This window comes from Hydra viridissima, unplaced genomic scaffold, assembly GCF_058129835.1.
Source record: "Hydra viridissima isolate aposymbiotic clone 2 unplaced genomic scaffold, HvirCarnegie_v1 scaffold_1, whole genome shotgun sequence".
Lineage (NCBI taxonomy): Eukaryota > Metazoa > Cnidaria > Hydrozoa > Anthoathecata > Hydridae > Hydra > Hydra viridissima.
Genome location: NW_028324300.1, coordinates 6,288,139 through 6,310,340, shown reverse-complemented (window position 1 = coordinate 6,310,340; position 22,202 = coordinate 6,288,139). Strand labels below are relative to the sequence as shown.

The 22,202-nt window shown below is 28.2% G+C and overlaps 1 protein-coding gene, 2 long non-coding RNA genes and 2 pseudogenes across 4 annotated transcripts; all 5 read left to right on the top strand.

Annotated features, from left to right (window-relative positions):
- Positions 1–256: 256 nt before the first annotated feature.
- Positions 257–901, top strand: LOC149893076 (uncharacterized; annotated as a pseudogene).
- Positions 902–1,667: 766 nt separating this feature from the next.
- LOC149893075 (ATP-dependent DNA helicase PIF1-like) lies at positions 1,668–3,249 on the top strand. Its single transcript, XM_090095816.1, has one exon. The coding sequence runs from the start codon at positions 1,668–1,670 to the stop codon at positions 2,139–2,141; it is 474 nt and encodes a 157-aa protein (XP_089951942.1). The 3' UTR covers positions 2,142–3,249.
- A 272-nt stretch (positions 3,250–3,521) lies between these two features.
- Positions 3,522–8,090, top strand: LOC149893074 (uncharacterized; annotated as a pseudogene). Its single transcript, XR_016454946.1, has 3 exons — positions 3,522–5,733; positions 5,849–5,959; positions 6,057–8,090. The product of XR_016454946.1 is annotated as an uncharacterized LOC149893074 (transcript).
- A 379-nt stretch (positions 8,091–8,469) lies between these two features.
- LOC149893073 (uncharacterized) lies at positions 8,470–13,283 on the top strand. The gene is made up of 3 exons (XR_016454953.1): positions 8,470–9,930; positions 12,242–12,280; positions 12,513–13,283. It is a non-coding gene; the product is annotated as an uncharacterized LOC149893073 (long non-coding RNA).
- A 4,313-nt stretch (positions 13,284–17,596) lies between these two features.
- On the top strand, positions 17,597–20,356 carry LOC149893072 (uncharacterized). The gene is made up of 2 exons (XR_016449341.1): positions 17,597–18,169; positions 20,049–20,356. It is a non-coding gene; the product is annotated as an uncharacterized LOC149893072 (long non-coding RNA).
- Positions 20,357–22,202: the final 1,846 nt, after the last annotated feature.

Genomic DNA, 22,202 nt, shown 5'->3' with positions numbered 1-22,202 from the left:
TATATTGTTTCCATGTTTTCAAAGTGCTGTGACTTGGTAAACATCTACCTGAAAATCAATTAGTGTATTTTAGAGAAGGAGCAGAATGGCTTTAGATCATGCAGATACGCACCTAGCGGCATGATTTAAGTTAAACACTGAAAATGAAAAAGCACATTGCTATTCGTATGTAGACATTCCTTATCACTTTATATTTAATGATAAACATTGTAAATGGAAGGTTAGACAAAGGGGTGGTAATAAGGTGATAGTAAGAATGTATAAAGTTGATCCAACTGGAGAATTGTTTTTTCTTAGACTGTTACTTTTGCAAGCAAAGGGAGCAACATCTTGAGAGGATGTGCGTACTGTTAATAGTATAGTACTTGAAATGTTTTATGAAGCATGTGTTTTGAAAGGTTGGTTGCAAGATGACACTGAATGGCAAAATACACTTTCTGAGGCAGTTTTAACACATATGCCAAAGCAAATTAGACAGTTGTTTTCAATTATTTTGACCTTTTGTGAACCTGACAATCCTTTACATCTCTGGAATGCATACAAAGCTTTTATGATGGAAGATTTCAATCACTGCTCAGTCCCACTTCTAATAGCTGAACAAGCTACTCTTCATCAAATTGAAAAGATTATCAATCAAAGTGGTAAAACGCTGGCTGATTACAATCTGCCTGTTATTGATGAGTTTATAGGCTTAAATCTAGAAAATTTTGATGAAAATGTTCAACAATCTATCGATAAAGCCAATCGCATGAGACTGCTGCTTAATGTCAATCAGTTAAATGTATGTAATGCTATCCTTGCTGCACTGAATGAGCAACAAAGTGTAGAAAATCAACATTCTAGATTGTTTTTCATGGATGGAGAGCTGGTAGTGGAAATACCTTTACTTATAATTATTTGATTGCTGAAACCATAAGTAGAGGCTTTAAATCTGCTACAGCTGCATGGACTGGCATAGCAGCAACTCTTCTTACAAATGGATCTACATTGCATGGCTTATTAAAATTCCTGTTCCGAAATTGGATAATAGCACATGAAATGTAACTCCTAACTCTATACACGGGCATTTTTCAAGACAAGTTAGTTTGTTTTTGCTTGATGAAACATCCATGATACCTAAACATGCCTTAAATGCAATTGATAGGTTGTTAAAAGATATTTGCAACAACAACTTTCCGTTAAGAGGAAAAATCATTCTTTTTGGTGGTGACTTTAGGCAAATTCTTCCTGTTGTGAAAAGAGGACAACCAGCTGAAATAGTAGAATCGTGTATAAAATGTTTTTGCATTGGCAATGGGTGCAGAAGTTTGCATTAACTAAAAATGTGGGAGTACAAGATGGGGAAGGTGAATTTTCCCAATGGCTACTAAAACTTGAGAATAAAACAATACCTGTCAAAGAGGAGCATCCTTTTAAAGGATGCATTGAAATAACAAATCAGTGCATTATTAGAGAAAATGAATCGATTGTTAAAAAGATTTTTGGAGATGCTGATCAAAATGATTAAATGCGTGATTTTAACACCAACTAATGTTGATTCATTATCAATCAATGAAGAAGTGCTTGAATGTCTGCCAAGTGAGGTCAAAATTTATTTAAGTGCTGATCAAGTTGATACTGATGACCTTAATGAAAGAAAGTTTTTGAACAGCTTAACTCCTTGAGGTATGCCACCTCGTTGTTTGAAATTGAAAATTGGTTGTGTATTTATGCTACTTAGAAATTTAGATCTCAAAGCTTGGTTATGCAATAGTACTCGAATGAAAGTTTGTGCTCTTCAAAGTAGTTATATTGATACAGAGGTTTTGACAGGTGTTTCTGGTGGTAAACAGGTTTTTGTTTCTCGAATTCAAATGGCTCCATCAGATTCTAATTTACCTTTTGTTCTGAAACGTTGTCAGTTTCCTGTCAGATTGGCTTATTCAATGACAATTAATAAAAGTCAAGGTCAAACATTTGATAGAGTTGGGGTATATCTCAAAAAACCAAGTTTCTCTTATGGTCAACTGTATGTTGCATGTTCAAGAACTAGAGCATTTAATAGTTTGTTTTTTAAAATTGATAAACATCTCATTCAAGGTATGGTAGGTGAAAAGTGTTACTTAAATAATGTTACATTTTCTAATGTTCTTAATTTATAGTCTTTATATTTTCATTTCGAAAACTTACTGTTTGTAGGTTGTGAGCACATTTTGTATGTATAACTTTATTTACTATTTTAATTTTTTTTTTCATAGTTTTTGATAAATATATCTGTCATTTAATATTGTTATAAAATGTGTTTATATGTGTTATATAAAACCATATTTGTTTATAGTTGTATATATGTTTAAATTATGTTGTTTCCATGTTTTCAAAGTGGTGTGACTTGCCATTATGTTGAGCAAGATTGATAACCTTGCCAGCCAAGCTATGTACTTATAGCAGAGGTGTGACTTGGCAGCATTTAGTGCCAGGCGGTGTTACTGCTTTAGAGCTAGGTTGTGTTGTCTAGCCTTTTTTAATTATTCTGAAAACACATAATAATGTCTTTTAATGTTTAGCGTAATGTGTATGAGAGTATGCAACCTTGATCTTTAAATCTAGGGTGTTTTAATGTTCTAAATTTGAAGTGATTGAATAACTAATATTGAACATAAAAACAGATATTTTTTTATGTATTTATATGTTTAGTAAAAAGATAATCATAGTTAACTTTAAATTGGTTTTCTAATTCATATTTTAATTTGGTTTGTTATTTTCGCTGGATTTTAGGATCAAGGGTGTAAATATTCTATTTTTATGTGTTATTGTTGTGATGTCTTGTGTTGATATTCGTTTTTAACAATAGACACCTTCACATCGGTGACTATTGTTAAAAATGAATAATAGGTAGTTTCATTATTGGAACTTACTGCTTTTTCTATTTACTAAAAGCCAAGATAACATTATGCTAGAAATGTAATTTATATCTGAATTTGTTTTTTTTTTTGTTTTTTTTTCTTTTTTCTTTTTAGTATTGTTAATCCTTTTGTACTTCGAAATAGATTTTATAGTTACATTTTCGATAAATATTTGTATTAACTGCCATGTCAAAATAGGTTACTATAAATAGGTAAATCAATTTTCAGTGTTTATGTGGTGTTTTTTGTTGTTGTTGTTGTTGCTGTAATTATGGTATCATAACTCCGTTTTTTTTTTTCTTTAAGAATTATGCATGATGCATTTGTATGATTTATAAAAAGAAACCTGATTACCTTTCACTGTAAATTTTTGTCAGTTTCTTTTTAAATCTTTTTTAACGAGGGTGGTGAATATTGTAGTTTTGCGCATTTGTCAAATATCGAGTTACTTAAACTTTATAAGATGTTTGACTAATTAATTAGCTTAGTTTGCATTTGCAACACTTTTCAGGAAAGAAAAAATTATTTATGTTAAATTCTTATATATATTAAAAAAAAAAAATTATTATACATGTTTTTACATAGACCTTTTACCAGAATGATAAAATATAAAACAATCATTGTTTTATATTTTATCATTCTGGTAAAAGGTCTTCATCAAAAACTTGATTACTCTTAATAAAAATAACTCTATTCTCCTGACCACCATTAAGGCAAAAATGGAGAAGGGAGGTCCTTTATTAGTGTCAAAATACTTCAGAGAATTAAATTTCGAGTAACAAAAGGAATTTTTAGTAAATGGTAGCAAATTACGGTTTACTAAAAACTATTGAAACAAAGAGGCCATATATAAGTATGGTCAGATTAGTGTCGTATATAGTAATGGTCAAATGTTCAGTTATTTTTAATAAATTTATTTAGTTGTGTGCATTTAACGTTTTAAAGACAATTTCCTTTTTTAAAGAAACATGTATCAAGGGGATACCAAAAAATGAATAACTCATGTACAACTTACGTTCGCTTTATATTAATCTTATTAGTTAAAGATCATGTTATAAAAAATATAACAAGAATTTAGCTTAACTTTTTCGTCAATTTAAAGCATGATGAAGTGTTATTATTTTGTATCAGTAACTATAAACATATTGTTTTGAACTTACTAATGTTGAGGAAAATAGTTCTGCCTTTCACTTTTATGACCTATGTCAGTTGTAAATTACTCAAATAATGTTAAATAATTGGTAAATTATTTTACTTCCGCATACTTTTTATTTTAATTTTATAGATGGTTAAATTTTTTCAAAATGAAGGCGTTTTTCTAAAAGGGTGTTAGTTAAGGTTTTGCAACTTTAAATTGTGGAAAACTGCCACTATAAATTAAGTAACAGACTGACCATAACCAGTATTATTATTGTTATTATTATTGTTATTATTATCATTGTTATTATTATTATTATTATCTTAATATAATTAGTACAGAAATGCTTACCGTTTAATGTTCAACGTCGTTTCATCATTAGTTCCTAGGCTTTGAATTAGTTACTAGGCCTTGGTAGAGCGCGTTCTGCAAATGCACGCGGCGATTGGAGAAAGATCCTTTGAGCAAGTTAAAATTTTTTTCCTTTTGGAATTTAATTATTAGTTTAGATATATTACATAACGAATCATCTTAATCAATTATATATTTCAATTATATAATTGAAGTAAGTATATGAAATCGTTATATATACATTTTTATCAGATAAAGTAGAAAGGATTAAAATTTTTATTAGATAAAGTAGAAAGGATTTCAATTTTTTAAATCGTTTAGATTTTGTTTGTTTTAGTTTTTCTTTTAGCAGTTTTCTTTTTATTATTTTATTTTTTAGAAAGAAAATAGGGGTATGGATGTTACTTGAAGTTATACTAATGCTATTTCCATAAAAGGGTTATTAATACTTTGAAATTTCTGTGATGCTATTAACTATTTTTGTTCTTTTTTAGAAAATTTAGAAAAATAGATAAAAATTTTGTGCCAACACTGACAACGCATGTCACATGTTAATGTATGTAAAGGTTAAATTTTGTTATGAGGATTACAGTTCTTATGAAAAAAAAAAAAAAAAAACAGAAGAAGGTAGAGAGTATTGTTTGTAATATATATTTTGTTTACTTTGAATCTTTATAAATTTTCTTGCATCATTTTTAAAATTTTTTTTTGCACATGTTTATTGTTTGCATATATGCTTTTTTGATATGTATGTGTATGTGGTAAGAAGTGCTTTATAGTTGTTTTATCAATGTGTTTTTAAAATAATGTAAAGTTGTACAATAATGTAAAGTGTTTTTATGGTTTGTGTATGTGTTAATATGTGTTATGTAATTGTTTTAAAAATGTGTTTAAATATGTATATAAGGTACATATTTAAACGCATTTATTGTGTTTATAGTTGGTACATATGTTTATATTATATTGTTTCCGTGTTTTTAAAGTGCTGTGACTTGGTAAACGTGTAGAGCAAGGTTTGTCAACTTTGCCAGCCAAGTGATGTACTTTTAACAGAGGGTTACACAATAGTGTTTAGTGTCAAACTGTTACTGCTTTAGGTCTAGCTGTTTTCAAGCCTTTATTATTATAGATTATTCTAAAAATACATAATAATGTATTTTAATAACATTTTGCGTAATGTTGTTATCTATGTTTTGTTATATATGAATGTTACCTTACTTAAGTTATGTTATAGATACATATTATATTAACTTATGGTGTGTGCTATTGTTGTGTGTTGTTGCTGTGATGTTTTTTTTTTGTTATCTTTTGAGTTAATAGACATTTGGCTTATCTTCATGTTGGTGTCTATTGTTAAAAATGGTAAATAGGTAATTTTTTTAAAAATCACTGCTTTTAATCATTCACTAAAAGCCAATACAAATTATTTTGCCATATATACAATTTGTTTTATCTCAATTTAATTTTTTGTCTTTAGTGCTGTTTACTACATGATTTTGCTATGAATATTTTGGAATCATGATGTTCCAACCTAAATTATTTTGTAAAAGCTAACATGAAATAATAGTATTTTGCAACTACTACTCTGGTAAATCACTACAGCTTTTCTCTATAATTTACACTAATTTTCATTTTTGTATGTAATATTTTTCTTATTTACTTATTCGTTACATTTTTTATTTTAGATTTATCAGATGATGTATTTATGTGGAATAGAAGAATGTAATATTGTAAAGTTTTGTGAATTTTTTTAAAACGTTTACTAATAATTTTATTTGAAGAAATACTATAAGTTTGCAAAAAAGGGTTTACAACGTTTTTTTTTTTTTAATTTTTCTTTGTTAGCAGTATGTTTATTATTACAATTGCATGTTTTTAATAATTTTTTTTATTATTATTTGCTATGCTAATTTTTTTTAAAACATCTTTTAGCTGATATATATATATTTTTTAAAGTCATTAGATTATTGTATAATTTATCTTAAAGGACAGTCTGTTATATTTAAAAATAATTTGTGTGTGCTATTTAGAATAGAAAAAAAGTTATATAGGAAAGATCACAATCTTCAGGATTCTTTAAGATTTTTCTTACTACTTTCAATATCAATTAAAAGTGAATGGATGATATTAGGCTAGAAGCAGATATTAGTGTAGAAAATGTAAACGTTAATATGCAAGTTAATTGTCACAGTAATGAAAGAGATAGGCTTAGGCGAGATGAAATTAATAATCGACAAAATGCTAGAAATGCTGCTCGGCAAGCAGCAAATAATTTGAACCCAAATGAGGAGAGCTTGGTTAGGCAAGTTGAAAATAATCGTCACAGAAATGAAAGAGATAGGCTTAGGCGAGATGAAATTAATAATTGACAAAATGCTAGAAATGCTGCTCGGCAAGCAGCAAATAATTTGAACCCAAATGAGGAGAGCTTGGTTAGGCGAGCTGAAAATAATCGTTGCAGAAATGAAAGAGATAGACTTAGGCAAGATGAAATTAATAATCGACGAAATGCTAGAAATGCTGCTCGGCAAGCAGCAAATAATTTGAACCCAAATGAGGAGAGCTTGGTTAGGCGAGTTGAAAATAGTTGTCGCAGAAATGAAAGAAATAGGCTAAGGCGAGATGAAATTAATAACCAACAAAATGCTAGAAATGCTGCTAGATACCAAAGAATGCATTGTATAGCAAGAAGTAATACTATTCCAGATTATAATTATTTAGGAGAAATGAGTTATATTTGTCAGCATTGTGGTGCTAAGAAATTTCTTGATGAAACACATTTTTTATGTTGCCATAATGGAAAGGTAGTTTTGTCGCAACCTTCATCATTTCCACAAGATTTAGAAGATTTATTTAAAGGAAATTATGCAGATAGAAGTGCCAATCTGAATTTTTTAAAATATATTAGAAATTATAATGCCTGTCTTTCTTTTGCTTCATTTGAAGCTGATGTAGTTCAGCCCATGAATCATGGGCCGCCATGTTTTAGAATATGTGGTCAAGTTTTTCATCGTATAGGTAATCTAAGACCAAATCAAGATGTTCCGCTGACATATTGTCAACTATGCATCTATGATCCACTTGCAGCAGTAAATTTTAAAATGCAACAACGTGGTAATGATCTTTGCTTAAATGATTTAATGTTTCAATTACAAACTATTATTAGTGAAGAGAACCCATTTGCTATTGCGTTTAAAAACATGGCTGAAGTGGAAGATGAAGAAGTTCGTGGAGCAGCTCTAGAAGGTCGCTCAGTGTCAGTTGTAAAAATGTCATTACTTGAAGGGCAAGATAGACGTCGCTATAATCTCCCTTTACATAATGAAGTTGCAGTTGTATTTGTTGGTGAAGATGGTGCACCACCTTCTTCCAGGGAATTATTATTATTATTATTATTATTATTATTATTATTATTATTATTATTATTATTATTATTATTATTATTATTATTATTATTATTATTATTATTATTTTTATTTTTATTATTACCATTATTATTATTACTATTACTGTTATTATTACTGTTATTATTACTGTTACTTTTGTCATTGTTATTATTAGTAGTACTATTATTATTATTTTAATTATTAAAACTATTTCTATTATAAATATTTACATTTTTCTAATTGTTATCATTATTACTTTTCTTATGGTTTCTTTTAATATTAGTGTTATTATTGTTTTTATTGTTTTTTTTATTATCGTTATTTTTGTTTTTGTTATTAATTCTTTTAGTATAATTATAATTTTTCTTTTAGATAATTACTGTTATCATTAGTTCTATTATTATTATTTTTTTGTTTATTGTTATTAATGTTTTTATTAATGATAATATTATTTATTATGTTAATGTTATCATCATCATTTTAATTACTATTATTATGATTACTATGTTAAAATTCTTTTTACTATTATATTTATTGTTGTTATTATTTTTTCTATTATTTTTTTTTGTTTCTTTTATTCATATTATCATCATCAGTGTTATAAATATTGCTTATATTATTATTATTTTTTTAGAATTTTTATTATTACTATTTTAACTTTTATTATAATTATTATTGTTTTTTAACTTTTTTTTTTTTTTTTTTTTTTTTTGTTATTCCTTTTATTATTGTTAATTTTTTTTTTTTTTTTTTTTTGTTTTTTATTGTTACTATTATCATTTTTACTTTTTTTATTATTATTAATATTCATATTTTTGTTTTTATCATTTTTGTCATTATTTTTTTTGTTATTTTTAATAGTTATTTTGTTTTTTTAATCTATTTATTGTTCTTGCTAATATTATTATAATTGTGTTTTTCTTTTTTTTTTTGATATTATTTTCTTTACTTTGATTATTCTTAATGTTTTAATTTATGTTTTTGTGTTATTTGCTTTATTTTTGTTACATGTTTCTTTGTCTTTTTTTACTTCTTTTTTTTTTATTTTCATAAACTTGTTTTGTTTTAAAGTTCTTTTTGCTTTTTGCTGTGGTCAAAATTTTTATAATTATTATTATTCTTTTTATTATTGTTATATTTGTTCTTACTATCATTTTTTTTGTTACTAATTTTTTTATTACACTTTTTATTATTAGTTCTTTTCATTGTTTTTTTTTTTCGCATAAGATTTATTATTTTGGTTATTTTTATTTATATTGTTAATCTTTTTTTTGTTATTATGAATGTTACTATTTTTCTTTTTGTTTTATCAATATTATATGTTTTATTTAAGTTGAATTATCAAAATATATCTGAAATACATTTTATAAAATGAGTGAATTAAATTTACATTTTAGTTTTCAAATTTTTTCTATAGAGTTTCAAGTTTTAAATAGTTTTGTTGCTCTTGAATGCATTTTTAATATTCCAAGTCATTAAATGCTTAGATAAGTTTCAAAAAAGCCACTAATGTGTTTTAGACAGTTTAAGTTAAGCTTTTTAAAATTGTTCCCCACCCTTCCTCTGAAACTGGTCCTGTTGACACCTTTGTTTAAAGTTTAAGCAAATGAAGGAGTGTATTATGAAAAAGCATATTGTTAATTTTTTGTATTTCTATTTTCTCTAAAGAAATATATATTTGAGTTAACAATTTTAGAAATGAAATTGTAAAACATAACATTAAAATCTGTTAAGAAAATAATGTGGTAAGCAAATACGAAAGAAAAATATATTCAATAAGAATTTCATGTGGTTATCATTAGCAGCTCTATTGCAAATATTTTGAGAGAAAAATTAAAAAGTGTTGCAATCCTTTTGAAATGCAAAAGGAAAAGTAAAAAGACTTCTGTAAAATTTAATCTAACTTTTATTATAGTTACAGCAGATCTCTTATAGGAATAAAATGGAAAATGTTTTGTGAAGATTTATAATAGTTGTTAAGATTTCAGTTACTTTTAAAACTTATCTAAACTTGCTTTTTTTTTTAAGGAACTTAAAGAACTCCCTTGACTTTTGCTTTTATAAGAAAAGAATTTAAATATAACCCCGGGTTTGAATACATGCAGCAAACATTACAAAAGAGCAGTTGAAGCTGATGAAGATTTTACTTGACAGGAAGAGTGGGAGTCACAAAGTAAGAAATGTTAAAGTTTAATACTTTTATATGAATTACTTTGGATTTCACCAGCAAAACAAAATTGTGAGGATATTATCAGACAGAGTTGCTGAAAAGGTTTTGTTAGCATATAATATTGGAGATGTTTCTTTAACATCACGAATAAACAGCACAATTTCAAACAGTAAGATAAAGATCTAGACAGTTTAATGTATGAATTCAAAAAAAAATTAATTGATTGACTCCTAACACTATAAGGTGCAAATGTTAACACTTGCAACAAAATCTTGGACATATAAAAAGGTATCAAATTACTTTGAACTGTCTGATTGTCTTTTTCTAAAGTTAAAAAAGATAAACATGAGCAGAGGATTTTATCATTACCAGGAAAAAATCTAAAAAACCATATTATACCAGAAACAGTCAAATTAGTGATATTTTTTTATCAAAGAAATAAGTTTCTAAGAAGGATGCCAGGGAAAAAAAGACTTAGTATTAAAAAAACCCAACACATTCAAAAAATGTTATTTCTACCTCAATCTTAAAGAATTACATGTTGCACATTTACAAAACACATCTAAAAAAGACTATCCTAATGTCAATGTCAGTTTGTCAAACTTTGCAATCTGAAACCCAAAGTGGTGCATTTCAGCTAATGTCTCAGTTAGTCTCAATATAAGTGCATACAAAAAATCTTCAAAATGCAATACTTCTCATGGATGCAATTATTTGGAATAAAAGTTATAAGGATTCTATTTCTGTAATTGTTTGTTGTGTTAGAAATGCTGTATGCTGCACCAATTTGACCAATCCCCAGTTATTCAAGCAGGTGTTTAGTACAAGAGTTTATAGGCAATTAGCTAAGAAAAATTATTCAAAGTATTCAAGCAATGGCAGACCACTGACTATACAACACTAGTGTTGCAAATACTGCCACTCAATAATTTTAATGACTTCTTTTGCAGTAGCATCGAAAAACACAAAGTAATTCCTTAAAAAAAACTGCTAAGAAAATCTTAATCAAAAGAAATGAATAATTTTTGAAGATTTTGCTGAAAATTATCATTATATGTAGTCCAGGATGAGGTTAAAAGTTATAACTGGAGCAAAAGTTATTTGTCACATTTTTTCACTTGCACTTTACTTTATAGAGAAAACAAAAATCTTTTTGTTACTTTTCAGAAAATGTTGATCACAACACAGGGTTTTTTTAAAAAATTTAAGAATATAAAATTAGATATGTAAAAGAAAGTTTATCTGATGTATCTTGTGTAAAGTACTTTTCCCATGGCTGTTTGAAAGCAATAAGTTATAAATAACAAGCATTGATGCAATTTCTGAAGTATTCAATATTATTCCAAAAAAGATAATGGTAAAGAGTTTTTTTTAAACATTAAAAAAGTTCTTAACAACATTGAATAATATACTGTTTTTGAAACTCAAACTTATGGTCTTATCATTTAAAATGATTTTTTAGTAAAGTTTTCATAATATTTTTTCTTACAAATTATGAAGATAATCTAGAAAGCATGTTTGTTGTGTTAGCATCTTTTTAAAAAAGATGATCTGCTTTTTTTTTATTATTTTATTTTCTATATCAACATTCTATGTACATTTTGATAATAAATTAACCATAACCTATTGTTTTTTGCTCCTTGTCTTTAAAGACTCTGTGTGGGAAAAACTGGAAAGAATAAGAAACCTTAATATATTGATATAGTTCTTTTATGAAATACATTAATGGGTAATTCTTTAAAAACTTTTATAACATCATACTTTGAAAAAATACTGTAAAACATTTTTTTTCGTTAACTAGCAGTTACAGTATTTTATGACACACTTAAAAGTGCTTTTTAAGTGTCATAAAATACTGTAACTTTTTTTTTTTTTTCTGAATCTGTAGAATTATGTAAAGTTAATTTTGCCATGAGAAAGTTGTAAAAAAAATTTAGATAACATTTAAAAAATAACTTGAATGAACTTTATCTTTTTCAGTATACATTATGAAATATTGTGTCAAATTTGATATTAAGTAGTAATGTTGTGATACTCCTTTGCAAGTAATCTCCCAGAAAGTAGTAATTTTGGTACAGAATTTAAATGCCTTTTGTTGTTTTATGCCTGCATTATTACTAGGATAATACTACTGAATATGTGAACTTTAGTAATGAGATATAGTCTTTAGCACCACCAATTGTTAAACTATGAAAACTGTATTCCACTACAGAAATTAATATTCTTCTTACATAATTTTAGGCTTTGAATTTCTGCAACTGAAGTGACTATTATGCTTTAATAACTAAATGTTTCTAAATCTAACTTTTTTTAGACAGCTGGAGCTGATCTAACCAAAGAATGATCCAAAATGGTAACCATACTGTAATTAATTATTGAAATTAAGCAAAATAGTTGTGAAGATCTTAACAGTTTTTTTATCTTTCTTATAAATTTTTACTTTAATTTGTTTTTAGGTTTAAGTAGTGAGTATTTGATAAATCTGCATTTAGTTAAATTGTTTAAACAGTTTCTATCAGCTTTAAAAATTTTTTATTTGCATATTAACTTTCTTTAATGCTTGAGCTTTTTTTTTTCTTCTTCAGCATATGATATCTAGTAAGATATCTGGAACACCCTATTTTGATGAGATTCTTCATTCATCTTTTCTTAGTTGTTTGACTTAAGTGAGGGAATAACTGCCGATATTACAGACCGCGTACGGGTTCTTAAAAAAGTGACTAACTTGAGATCAATTTTTAATTGCCCAACAATTCAAAAGCACCTGGAATAAATCATTTTTATTGATCGGTTTTTCGCCTTTCAATTGATGATCGAATTATTCTCAAAGATGCTCTGATGGATTTAAATCTGAGTTTTGAGAAGGCCAGTCCGAATAAAAAAAAATCTTTTCAAATGGAAAAATTTTATAGAATTTCCCAAGTAGCAACGCTCGTATGGGCCAGTGCCGGCTACGCCAGTTCTGGAGATCCATTTACGGGACATTAAAGTTCCATGAATGGCATGCCGGAGCCGATATGAACTATTGTTGTACCGTAAAAGATTCACCAGAGCTGGTTTACCAGATAGCAACTGTCATGTGGTCCTTTTGCGGCATCCCAGTCCTGGATATTTAATAACGGGCCGATTACAGGTTGCACGCCAGAGCCAGTTAGCCACAACTGGACCACCGCTTAAAACAACTGAATAGTGTATACGGCAATTTTTTTTAAGCCGTTTTTTAGAATAAATATGATAAAATAATGTACTAGTTCTCAGTAAGACTATGTATAATTTTTATTTTTTTGGTTGGTTTAAATTTATTTTGTAAAATAGTGAAGAAAAAGTATTTAAGTTTAAAATTTAGACCAAAGAAACCTAGTTATTATATAGGTCTAAAATGATAATTGCTAACCATTTTACAACTGTTGGGAGCTGCCAACATAGTAATTTATTAATTGCTTGTGCAGAATTCTCATACAGAATGTATATTTTATTCTTAATTTGTTTAGTAACAAGTAATGTGTTGTATTCAACTACGAAGGATGATGTATATTTACAGGAGCATTAAGAAAAAATGGTCTAACCAAAGATGCATCCGAAGGTGGCATCCTAAAAGCCATTGTTCACTATTTGGCAGGAGCTACTTAGCATAACGTTGGCAGAAAACAAAGAGCCATAAAAAAGTCTGCTGAGATAAATAGCTTTGAACATTTTTAAATACCAATCGATGGTTGTATGGTTGCTATAATTGCAACCTGGCATAAATTATGTACACGGATTGACTTTACATTTTAGTTCTAAATAATTCTTAAAGGGATTTTGATGATGACACAAATGATTTATCAATAATAATAATAAAAATTGTAATTTAGGTAGCCCCTTATAAAACATTTCTGAAGAAATTTAAATGTATATAAATCACATATTTTTGGTATTTTTATTTAATAATTTATGTGATATATTATAAATGTGTCATAATTTATATCATATATATTACATTAATAATTGACATTATATATAATATAATAATTAAGTCAAAATGGTTTGTTTTTATTAACGAATTCTTCTTTGTAAGATTTATAAATAGCATTTGTTCGTTGAATTTGGTTTTATTTTGATGAAGGAATTTATATTTATTTTGTTTCAAACTTCCAAATCGAAAAGAGTGATTTAACTTAATGGTATTTTCTCTATTCCATTAATAAGGAACATTTAAATGGCAGGCTTTAATAATTTGATTAAAATAAATTAGAAATCTAAAACTTTGTTTTCATATTTGAGTGATATGTACATGCAATATGTAAAACTGATGAAGAGGAACGTTATAATATATGGATATATAACATATAAAAGATGAACGTTATAATATATATAATAACAGTTAATCGCCATTATTATAATATATAATATATTATAATAATCGCCACAGTTAATCGCCATTATTATAATATATAATATATTATAATAATGGCGATTAACTGTTATACAGTGGTTTGATGTGATAATATATATATATATATATATATATATATATATATATATATATATATATATATATATATATATATATATTTAATATATGAACTTCAATAAATACGAATTCTCTCAATACTAATTTTTTATTTTATCTAAGAAATTTTCGCTAGATTATTGATACTAGCATCTTCAGCTTTAATTACAAATTATTAACTAAATTAAATTACAAACAAACTTTAACGGTAATGTCACTTTTTAATGGCTTCTTTAAACTTCGCTTTAATTGGGCTTCTTTAATATTACGTAGGTATAAAAAGTATGGCGTCCAGAATTGCGTTTTTGCATATTGACCGTCATCTAAATTCATACCTCCATTTTTAGGTCCGCATTTGTTGAACTGAATTTCGATTGCCTCTCGAACTTTTCTTTCAAATTTTTTGGGTTCTACTTTTAGCGTCTTTACTTGATCCCATTTTATATTACATGAACATTTAATTTTATGATGGTACATGAACATTTAATTTTATCATTTTTTTGGTGTTGTTTTATTCTTGTTGCTATTTTCATTTTTGTTTCGCCGATGTATTTTTGTTAACACACGCATTCTATTAGGTATACTCCGGTATGGCTTTTTGATGGTAGTTTTGTTTTGTTGCGCGAAGTTGGCAAAGATTTAAGATTTGCACTGGATTTAAAGACTGCCCAGTAACCTGCTTTCCTAAAGATTTTTCGAAGTTTTGGTGATAATATTGGGATCCACGGTAGTGATATAGTTGGCATAGTTGCTTCGTTGTTAGATAAAACTATTTCATTATTTGAGTGTTGTTTTTTTATAACAATATTTGCAAGGTCTTGTAATTTCTTCTTTTCGTATCCATTTTCAGCAAACACATTTATTAGGAAATCGATTTCTTTATTTAAAAATTTTTCAGAGCTAATTGATAAAGCTCTATGAATAAATCCTTTAAATATTCCTTCTAAGATTTTTGGATCGTGGTTTGAATTGGGTTTAACCTGAATATTTGTTATTGCTTTTTTTCGATGTATGTTAAAATCATATTTACCTTTTTGATTATTTGTTATTTGGATGTCTAAAAAATTTAATCTTTTGTTTTCATCTTCCAATTCATTTGTGTATTTGATGGCATGATGTTGACTGTTTAATATTTGTTGAAAACGGATGGCATTATCTTTATTTGTAAATCTTGCGTGGCTATCATCTACGTACCTGAAAAACGATTTTATATCTAACGGTGGATAGAAGCGCAATGTTGATTGCTTTATTTTCAAAAAATTGCAGGAAACCTTCCGCAAGTACTACCATGAGTGAAAGTCCTATTGGACCTGAATCTAAAAGTTCGTGAATTTCTTCATTCCATAAAAAATAACATTTATATAAACACAGTTCTATTAGTGATTTTATTTCTGAAACGCTTAGTTTTGTCAGTTTATTTAAATTTGGGAAGTGCTCTAACATATCAAGAAGAATTTTTGTAGCCTCTCCCATAGGAATTGGTGGATATAAATTGACAGCGTCATAAGATACTTGTATTTCATCTTTTGATATATTCCAAAGTTTAGCTGTTTTTACAAAAGTTGACGAATTTTTTAACTTTGTTATGTTTTTATCTAAGATTGGTAAAAATATATTTACTACATATTGTGATATTCCATAACTTGGTGTCCCGATGGTTGAAACTACTAATCGCATAGGGTATGATTTTTCCGGTTAGTGCGCTTTAATTACACCATACATACGTGGCGGTACTGGGCCGCTTGGGTAAAGACTTTCATATTCTTTTTTGGTAAATCGCCCTTTTTTATTCAATTTTGATAGGTAAGTTCTAATTTTAGTAGCAAATGTAATGGTAGGGTCCTCTTTAATTATCTTTGTTTTGCCAATCTCTTGACGAATTTTGTCAATGGCTTTGTTGTGCTCTATTCTAACAAAGCCTGCTCCTTTATCAAAAGAGTATATATCAATGTTTCTGTCCTTATTTTTTTTGTTTTAATGCTTCCCTCTGTTTATAATTTAAGTTATTGTTTTTTTGTGGTTTAAGCATTTTAAGTTGCCTCAACACGTTTCTGCGTAAGTCTTGTGAGAATAGTATTGAGAGAATTCGTATTTATTGAAGTTCATATATTAAATTTATTCAACTCTCATACAAGATGTATATATATATATATATATATATATATATATATATATATATATATATATATATATATATATATATATATATATATATATACACAGTATTGGACAAAACATATGCAACCAAATAATGCTAATTTAGTTTCTTTATGTAAAAGTGCTGCATTTTTTCAATTTAGAGAAATAACTATGTAACTGTTTAGAGACAAAGTTATTCAAGTTTTATTCATCACAAAGTTCATTATTTGTACACGAAAATTAATAAATTAATCAAAAGTATTAAAAAAAGTTGATTTCCTTCTGGACAAAACAAGTGCAACTCGACAAAATGTTGACCAAGCTGTATTTCGCTATCAATATTTCGTGGCGAATCCTTTGTTGTCGATCACAGCCTTGCATCTTTGAGGCAAAGATTCGATCAGGTGATCAATCAAACTTTGTGGAATCGCTGCCAAGGCCTTTTGGGTTTGTTCAAACAGTTGATCCTTATTACGAACACCTTCACGATTAATTCTGCGGTTGACGATCTCCCACAGGTTCTCGATAGGGTTGAGATCCGGAGATTGAGGCGGCCAATCCATTACCGATAGGTGGTTGTCTTGAAAACACTGCTTGACTACTTTTGCAGTGTGTTTCGGATCGTTGTCTTGCTGAAAAACCTATTTTATTGGTATATTCCATTCAGCATGAGGTAACATAACATCTTTCAGGATATTTTTATACATGAAACGGTCCATTATTCCATTGTTTCGATGTATTGGACCTAGACCGTTAGCAGAAAAACACCCCAAGTCCATTACATTGCCTCCACCATGCTTCACGGTCTTATGGCAGTAAAGTAAATCAGGCGTTTTCCGGCCGGTCGACGTACACGGCAAATGCCATCGCTCCCAATGATGTCGAACTTCGATTCATCACTGAACAGGACAGTTCGCCATTTCTGCACATTCCAGTCAGTATTAGATGTAGCAAACAGGAGTCTTTTCTTCTGGTTTTTTAGTGAAATCAGCGGTTTCTTTGCAGGGCGTCGAGGAAACAATCCGGCTTCAACAGCACGTTGTCTGATTGTTCGGTCCGATACAGGCAGCTCTAATTGCTTTTGTATCTCGACAGGGATCCTTCTTGACGGATCTGAAGATCATAGAATCCTCTCTAGAAGTGGTGGAACGCGGTCTTCCACCTTTGTTATCTGCTGCCAACTTCCCCGTAGAACGATATTTGGAACATAGCCTTGATACGGTCCATTTTTTCACGCGATATTTATCACAAATACTTTTTTATGACATTCCACATACGTAATCGCCAATAATTTTCTTTCTTAGTTCCAATCCAAGATTGTCGGGAGCCATTTTTGCACTTGAAGTCATAAAAATATTTCTGGATGCTTCCGGATGCTTCTTCTGGAAACTTCTGGAAACTTCTGGATGCTTCCTTTAATTATTAAAAAACTTCCGTGACGTTGACACGGACCAGACTTAAGAAAATGAAACAAACTAAAAAAGTTGCATTTGTTTTGTCCGCTGCAAAATGGCACTTGTCAACGAAATTCTGCCTGTGTGCTGTCACCTGTCAGCTGATTGCTCATGTCATGGCATGCTATGACTCTAGAGTCCTGAACTGTTTGCTGTGGTAGTATAGTTCGTTTCGTTTTTAAGACATAAAATTACGAACACTTTTTAGCATTGTTCGATGTTGGTTGCAAATGTTTTGTCCAATACTGTATATATAATATTATCACATCTTTATAAGGTGTTATATAATGTTACATATATTATGTTACATTGTAAAGATGTTTTATTATGTGATATTAATAATATGAAAATTATCATCTTATATAAAATAAATATAATAATATAACATCTTAATAAGATGCTATATCATTATGGTGCAGTTATATTTTGTAAATATCTATGATTAATGTTAACCCTGACTATAACATATATAATGTACATATGTTAAGATTCCTAATAATACAGTGGTTTTCATAAATTTAGACGCACTAATTTTTTTTTACATATATGTAAAAAATTACTTAAAATAAAAATGAAATAAAAGTGCTACCGCTTTGTTTGATATATAATTCATTAGAGGAAGTGAAACTCTATTATAGAGAACCTTAATTTTTTTTACAGGATGTTTATTACTCATTCTATACCAATGAACACAAAAAAGTTAATTGATATCTATAATCTTATCTGACAAAATTAGTTTTCTACACTGTAATCAATCCTTTTTTTCATTTCTTTACCTTTTACTTTATTGTCTCAGCACATACACTTACATCTAGTAACTTCTTGTTGAACAACTCAGCTAAATTAGGATTTCAGCCTTGGATTAACTTTCACCTAATTATAAATGTAGTTGGCGTCTCACTAGCTCAAATTCTGGGGTCTGCAGGCCTTAGTGAATTACTTACAGTGTTTTTATCCTCATACTTTATCTTTGTTATTCTATGTCTTTATGTCAATTGTCATGGATATCTGGGGTAATATACCCTGAACTATTTACTATATATTAGCCTAGATATTGTTACTTTTCTTCTATTCAGTCACCACCTGTCATAAGATAAAAGAAATAGTTGGTATCAAGGATGATATAGGATTGAGAATCACATCTATTGAAATCACACCCATGCACATCACAGATCCACAGATGTTGTATAAATTCTTTCAAACTGTATGTATTGATGTCAGCTTTCTTGACCTTCCAGTTAAAAGCTGATTTAAGTCACAGTTATATTTACAAGACTGCAAAAACTGTTATAGAAAACCTGACTTCAGTAAATGACTGTCAGTGTGTCTAGGAAAAAGGAGCAGAAGCAGTTGCAAGTAGTAGAGCAACATCGTAAATGCAGCCTGCATTCAGCAACTGATATGTAGAATTTTTTTATTTCAGCATTATTTTAATGTTAGATTATCAGTCTGGTGTAGACTATAATGGTCAGATGTTCATTATCATTGCAACAAATTATGTTTTTAATTTTTTTTGTAAAAAAAAATTATTGTATGGAAAATAGGCAGAAAAATAAAACGTTGACAATATCAATACAATAACTGATCTTGTGAATGTTGAATAGTTGAAAATGTGTATATTATGTGGGGCAAAAGAAGAAATTATTTTCATTTAGCAATATAATAATCAGTTAGTATCAAACACATAATAATATAATTATTATTGACTTTAAGAAAAGGATTGCATAGGCTTTTTTTTTTTTTTTGTTAAAAGTTAAAAAATCTAATGATTTTGAAGGATCTACAATATTGTTTAATTGAGTTGAAGGTTTTTGTGGAGTATCCTAAGATTGTAGAGAAACCTTTTGAGGAGAAAGTGAACATTTTCTTAAAATATTATGGGATGATTGAATGATGATTTATGATAACTTTTGTTTACAACCAGATGAGTTGTAAGCATTTTTTATAATTATATGAGATGCTTAATTTCCTTAAATACTGTTCATTTTATAAAAAAGAATTTTTAGTTGCACATGTTTTTAAAACTCTTTCTTTAGATTCCCGACAACCTTTTATGTTTTTCTTTCGAGTCAAGTTTTATCCAACAGACCCAACAAAATTAGGAGAAGAAATTACCAGGTTTTTTTCTCTAAATTTTTTGATGACAATCAAAAGTATGAGTTCATTTTAACTGGAATAAATGTAGATTTATGTAGTTTTTTTTCTTCCAAATGTAAGTAAAGTATTTATATACGTTAGGGTGATCCTTATTTTTGAATTTTTGATTTTTTACTGTCCAATTCACTTATATTAAAAAGATATTTGTATTAATTTTTAACAGAACTAAATAAAGTATTTAGAATTAGCTCATTTTTTACATGAATTAGGAATACTTTTTAAAGTTAATACCATGTGCTTTAATGCCATAGCAAGTAAAAATACCATTGTAAATTTTTTGTTCAACCTTTTCACCATCTAAAGTGGGTTTGCACGAGTGTGAGTATGAAGTGGATTGCAATGGTCATTGTATTTGCAGAAGAAAGAAAATAAAGCATTTTGCTTGTTTTAATGTATAGTCTTTTAAAATTTTTGACATTTCAGAGCTTTAATTTCCTTTCCATTTTTTGGAATCTAGAAGAATTGAAGATATGCTCATTAATCTTCTTCTTTCCTGAAAGTCTTAATCAACTTAGTTGTATTCAGCAATATCATTAAAGTTGTAAGTTCTAGAAACAAAGTCTATGAATCTTATATAACCAGAAAAAAAAGCTGATTCAAAGGAGAGACATTCTATCTTAGTTACATTCATCTCCAGCACCTCAGAAAAGAACTAGCTTTCAGGTCCAATGAATTTGCAAATTGATAGGACCCGAAACCTTGTTTTTTCTTCTAAGCTTGCAGATTTGGGGGTTTGCTAATAGCTTATTGCTAATTTCTATTTTTTATCTCTATTCCACATCAAATTCTAATTTCTGTATTTCATCTCTATTCCACATGATTGTGAGTTGGTACTGAAACAGATTGTATATTGAATAGTATATTGCTCTGGCCATAACTCTGGCATGATGATAAACAATTAAAATTTGAAGATAGAATTTTGGTATCTCTTCACCAAATAGTATCAATCATTTTGAGAAATATATATTTATTTAGGCAGGTTTCAAGTCATAAAAAAGCTTCATTAGGCTGTGTTTACATATTAAATAAATCACATTAAAAAAATATTTAATATCAAGTCAAATATTAAATATATTTAGCAAACTAGTAATTAGTAGTAAAATAATTTGTTCAACTGGTTTTCCATAAAAGTTCCGATTTTTCTTCTTAAGCTTAGTTGCTTAATGTTAATATATTTGTTTTTCAGAATAGATTCCCAATTATTCTTCAGGCATTCTAAGAACTGTTCACTAGGCCCAACTTTAGTTTCTCCAATAATTAAAGTAAGACTGAAATTGATAGTATTTTAAAGCAAATGTAATTTTTTATAATAAATATTTTTTAAAATTAACTTAAAAGATTTGGATAATCTTTAATCTGCTGTCCTAAACTGCTCTTTTTGATCTTCTTTCTTTGCTGCTCTTTTTGATGTTTCTTGTCCTTGTCTATCAGTTTCTTGACTTGAAATTAATGTTTTTTAGCACATAGTAACACTTATTATCACAAAATAGTAGGGAGCGAATACCCGACCCGAATACCCGCGGGTACCCGTAGACGGGTAATTTTAATAACTTCAGTTACCCGATATCCAAGCCTTCGGGTCGGGTAATACCCGAATTAAGCTACCCGAATATTACCCGTAGAAGTACCCGATCATCGGGTAATTTTATTACCCGATATCTTTACCCGAAAGTCGGGTAATAAAATTACCCGTAGAAGTACCCGAAAATCGGGTAATAAAAATACCCGATAATCTGGTACATCGGGTAATAAAACTACCCGATAATTCGGGTAATAAAATTACCCGATAATTCGGGTAATAAAATTACCCGAAATTAAGTAAAAAAATTACCCGATCCTCGAACCGAAGTTTTCGCGCGATCGGGTATTTTCGTTCATTTTTTTTGTTTTTTTGTTTTTTACTGTGTTTTTTTAAATTTAACTTTATTTCAATTCTTTTAATATCATATTTATTTCTATTTGTTAGTTCCACCCTGTCCGTGTAAGTATTAATTTTTAACTAATTAAAAGTTAATACTTACGTGAAGTGGGTG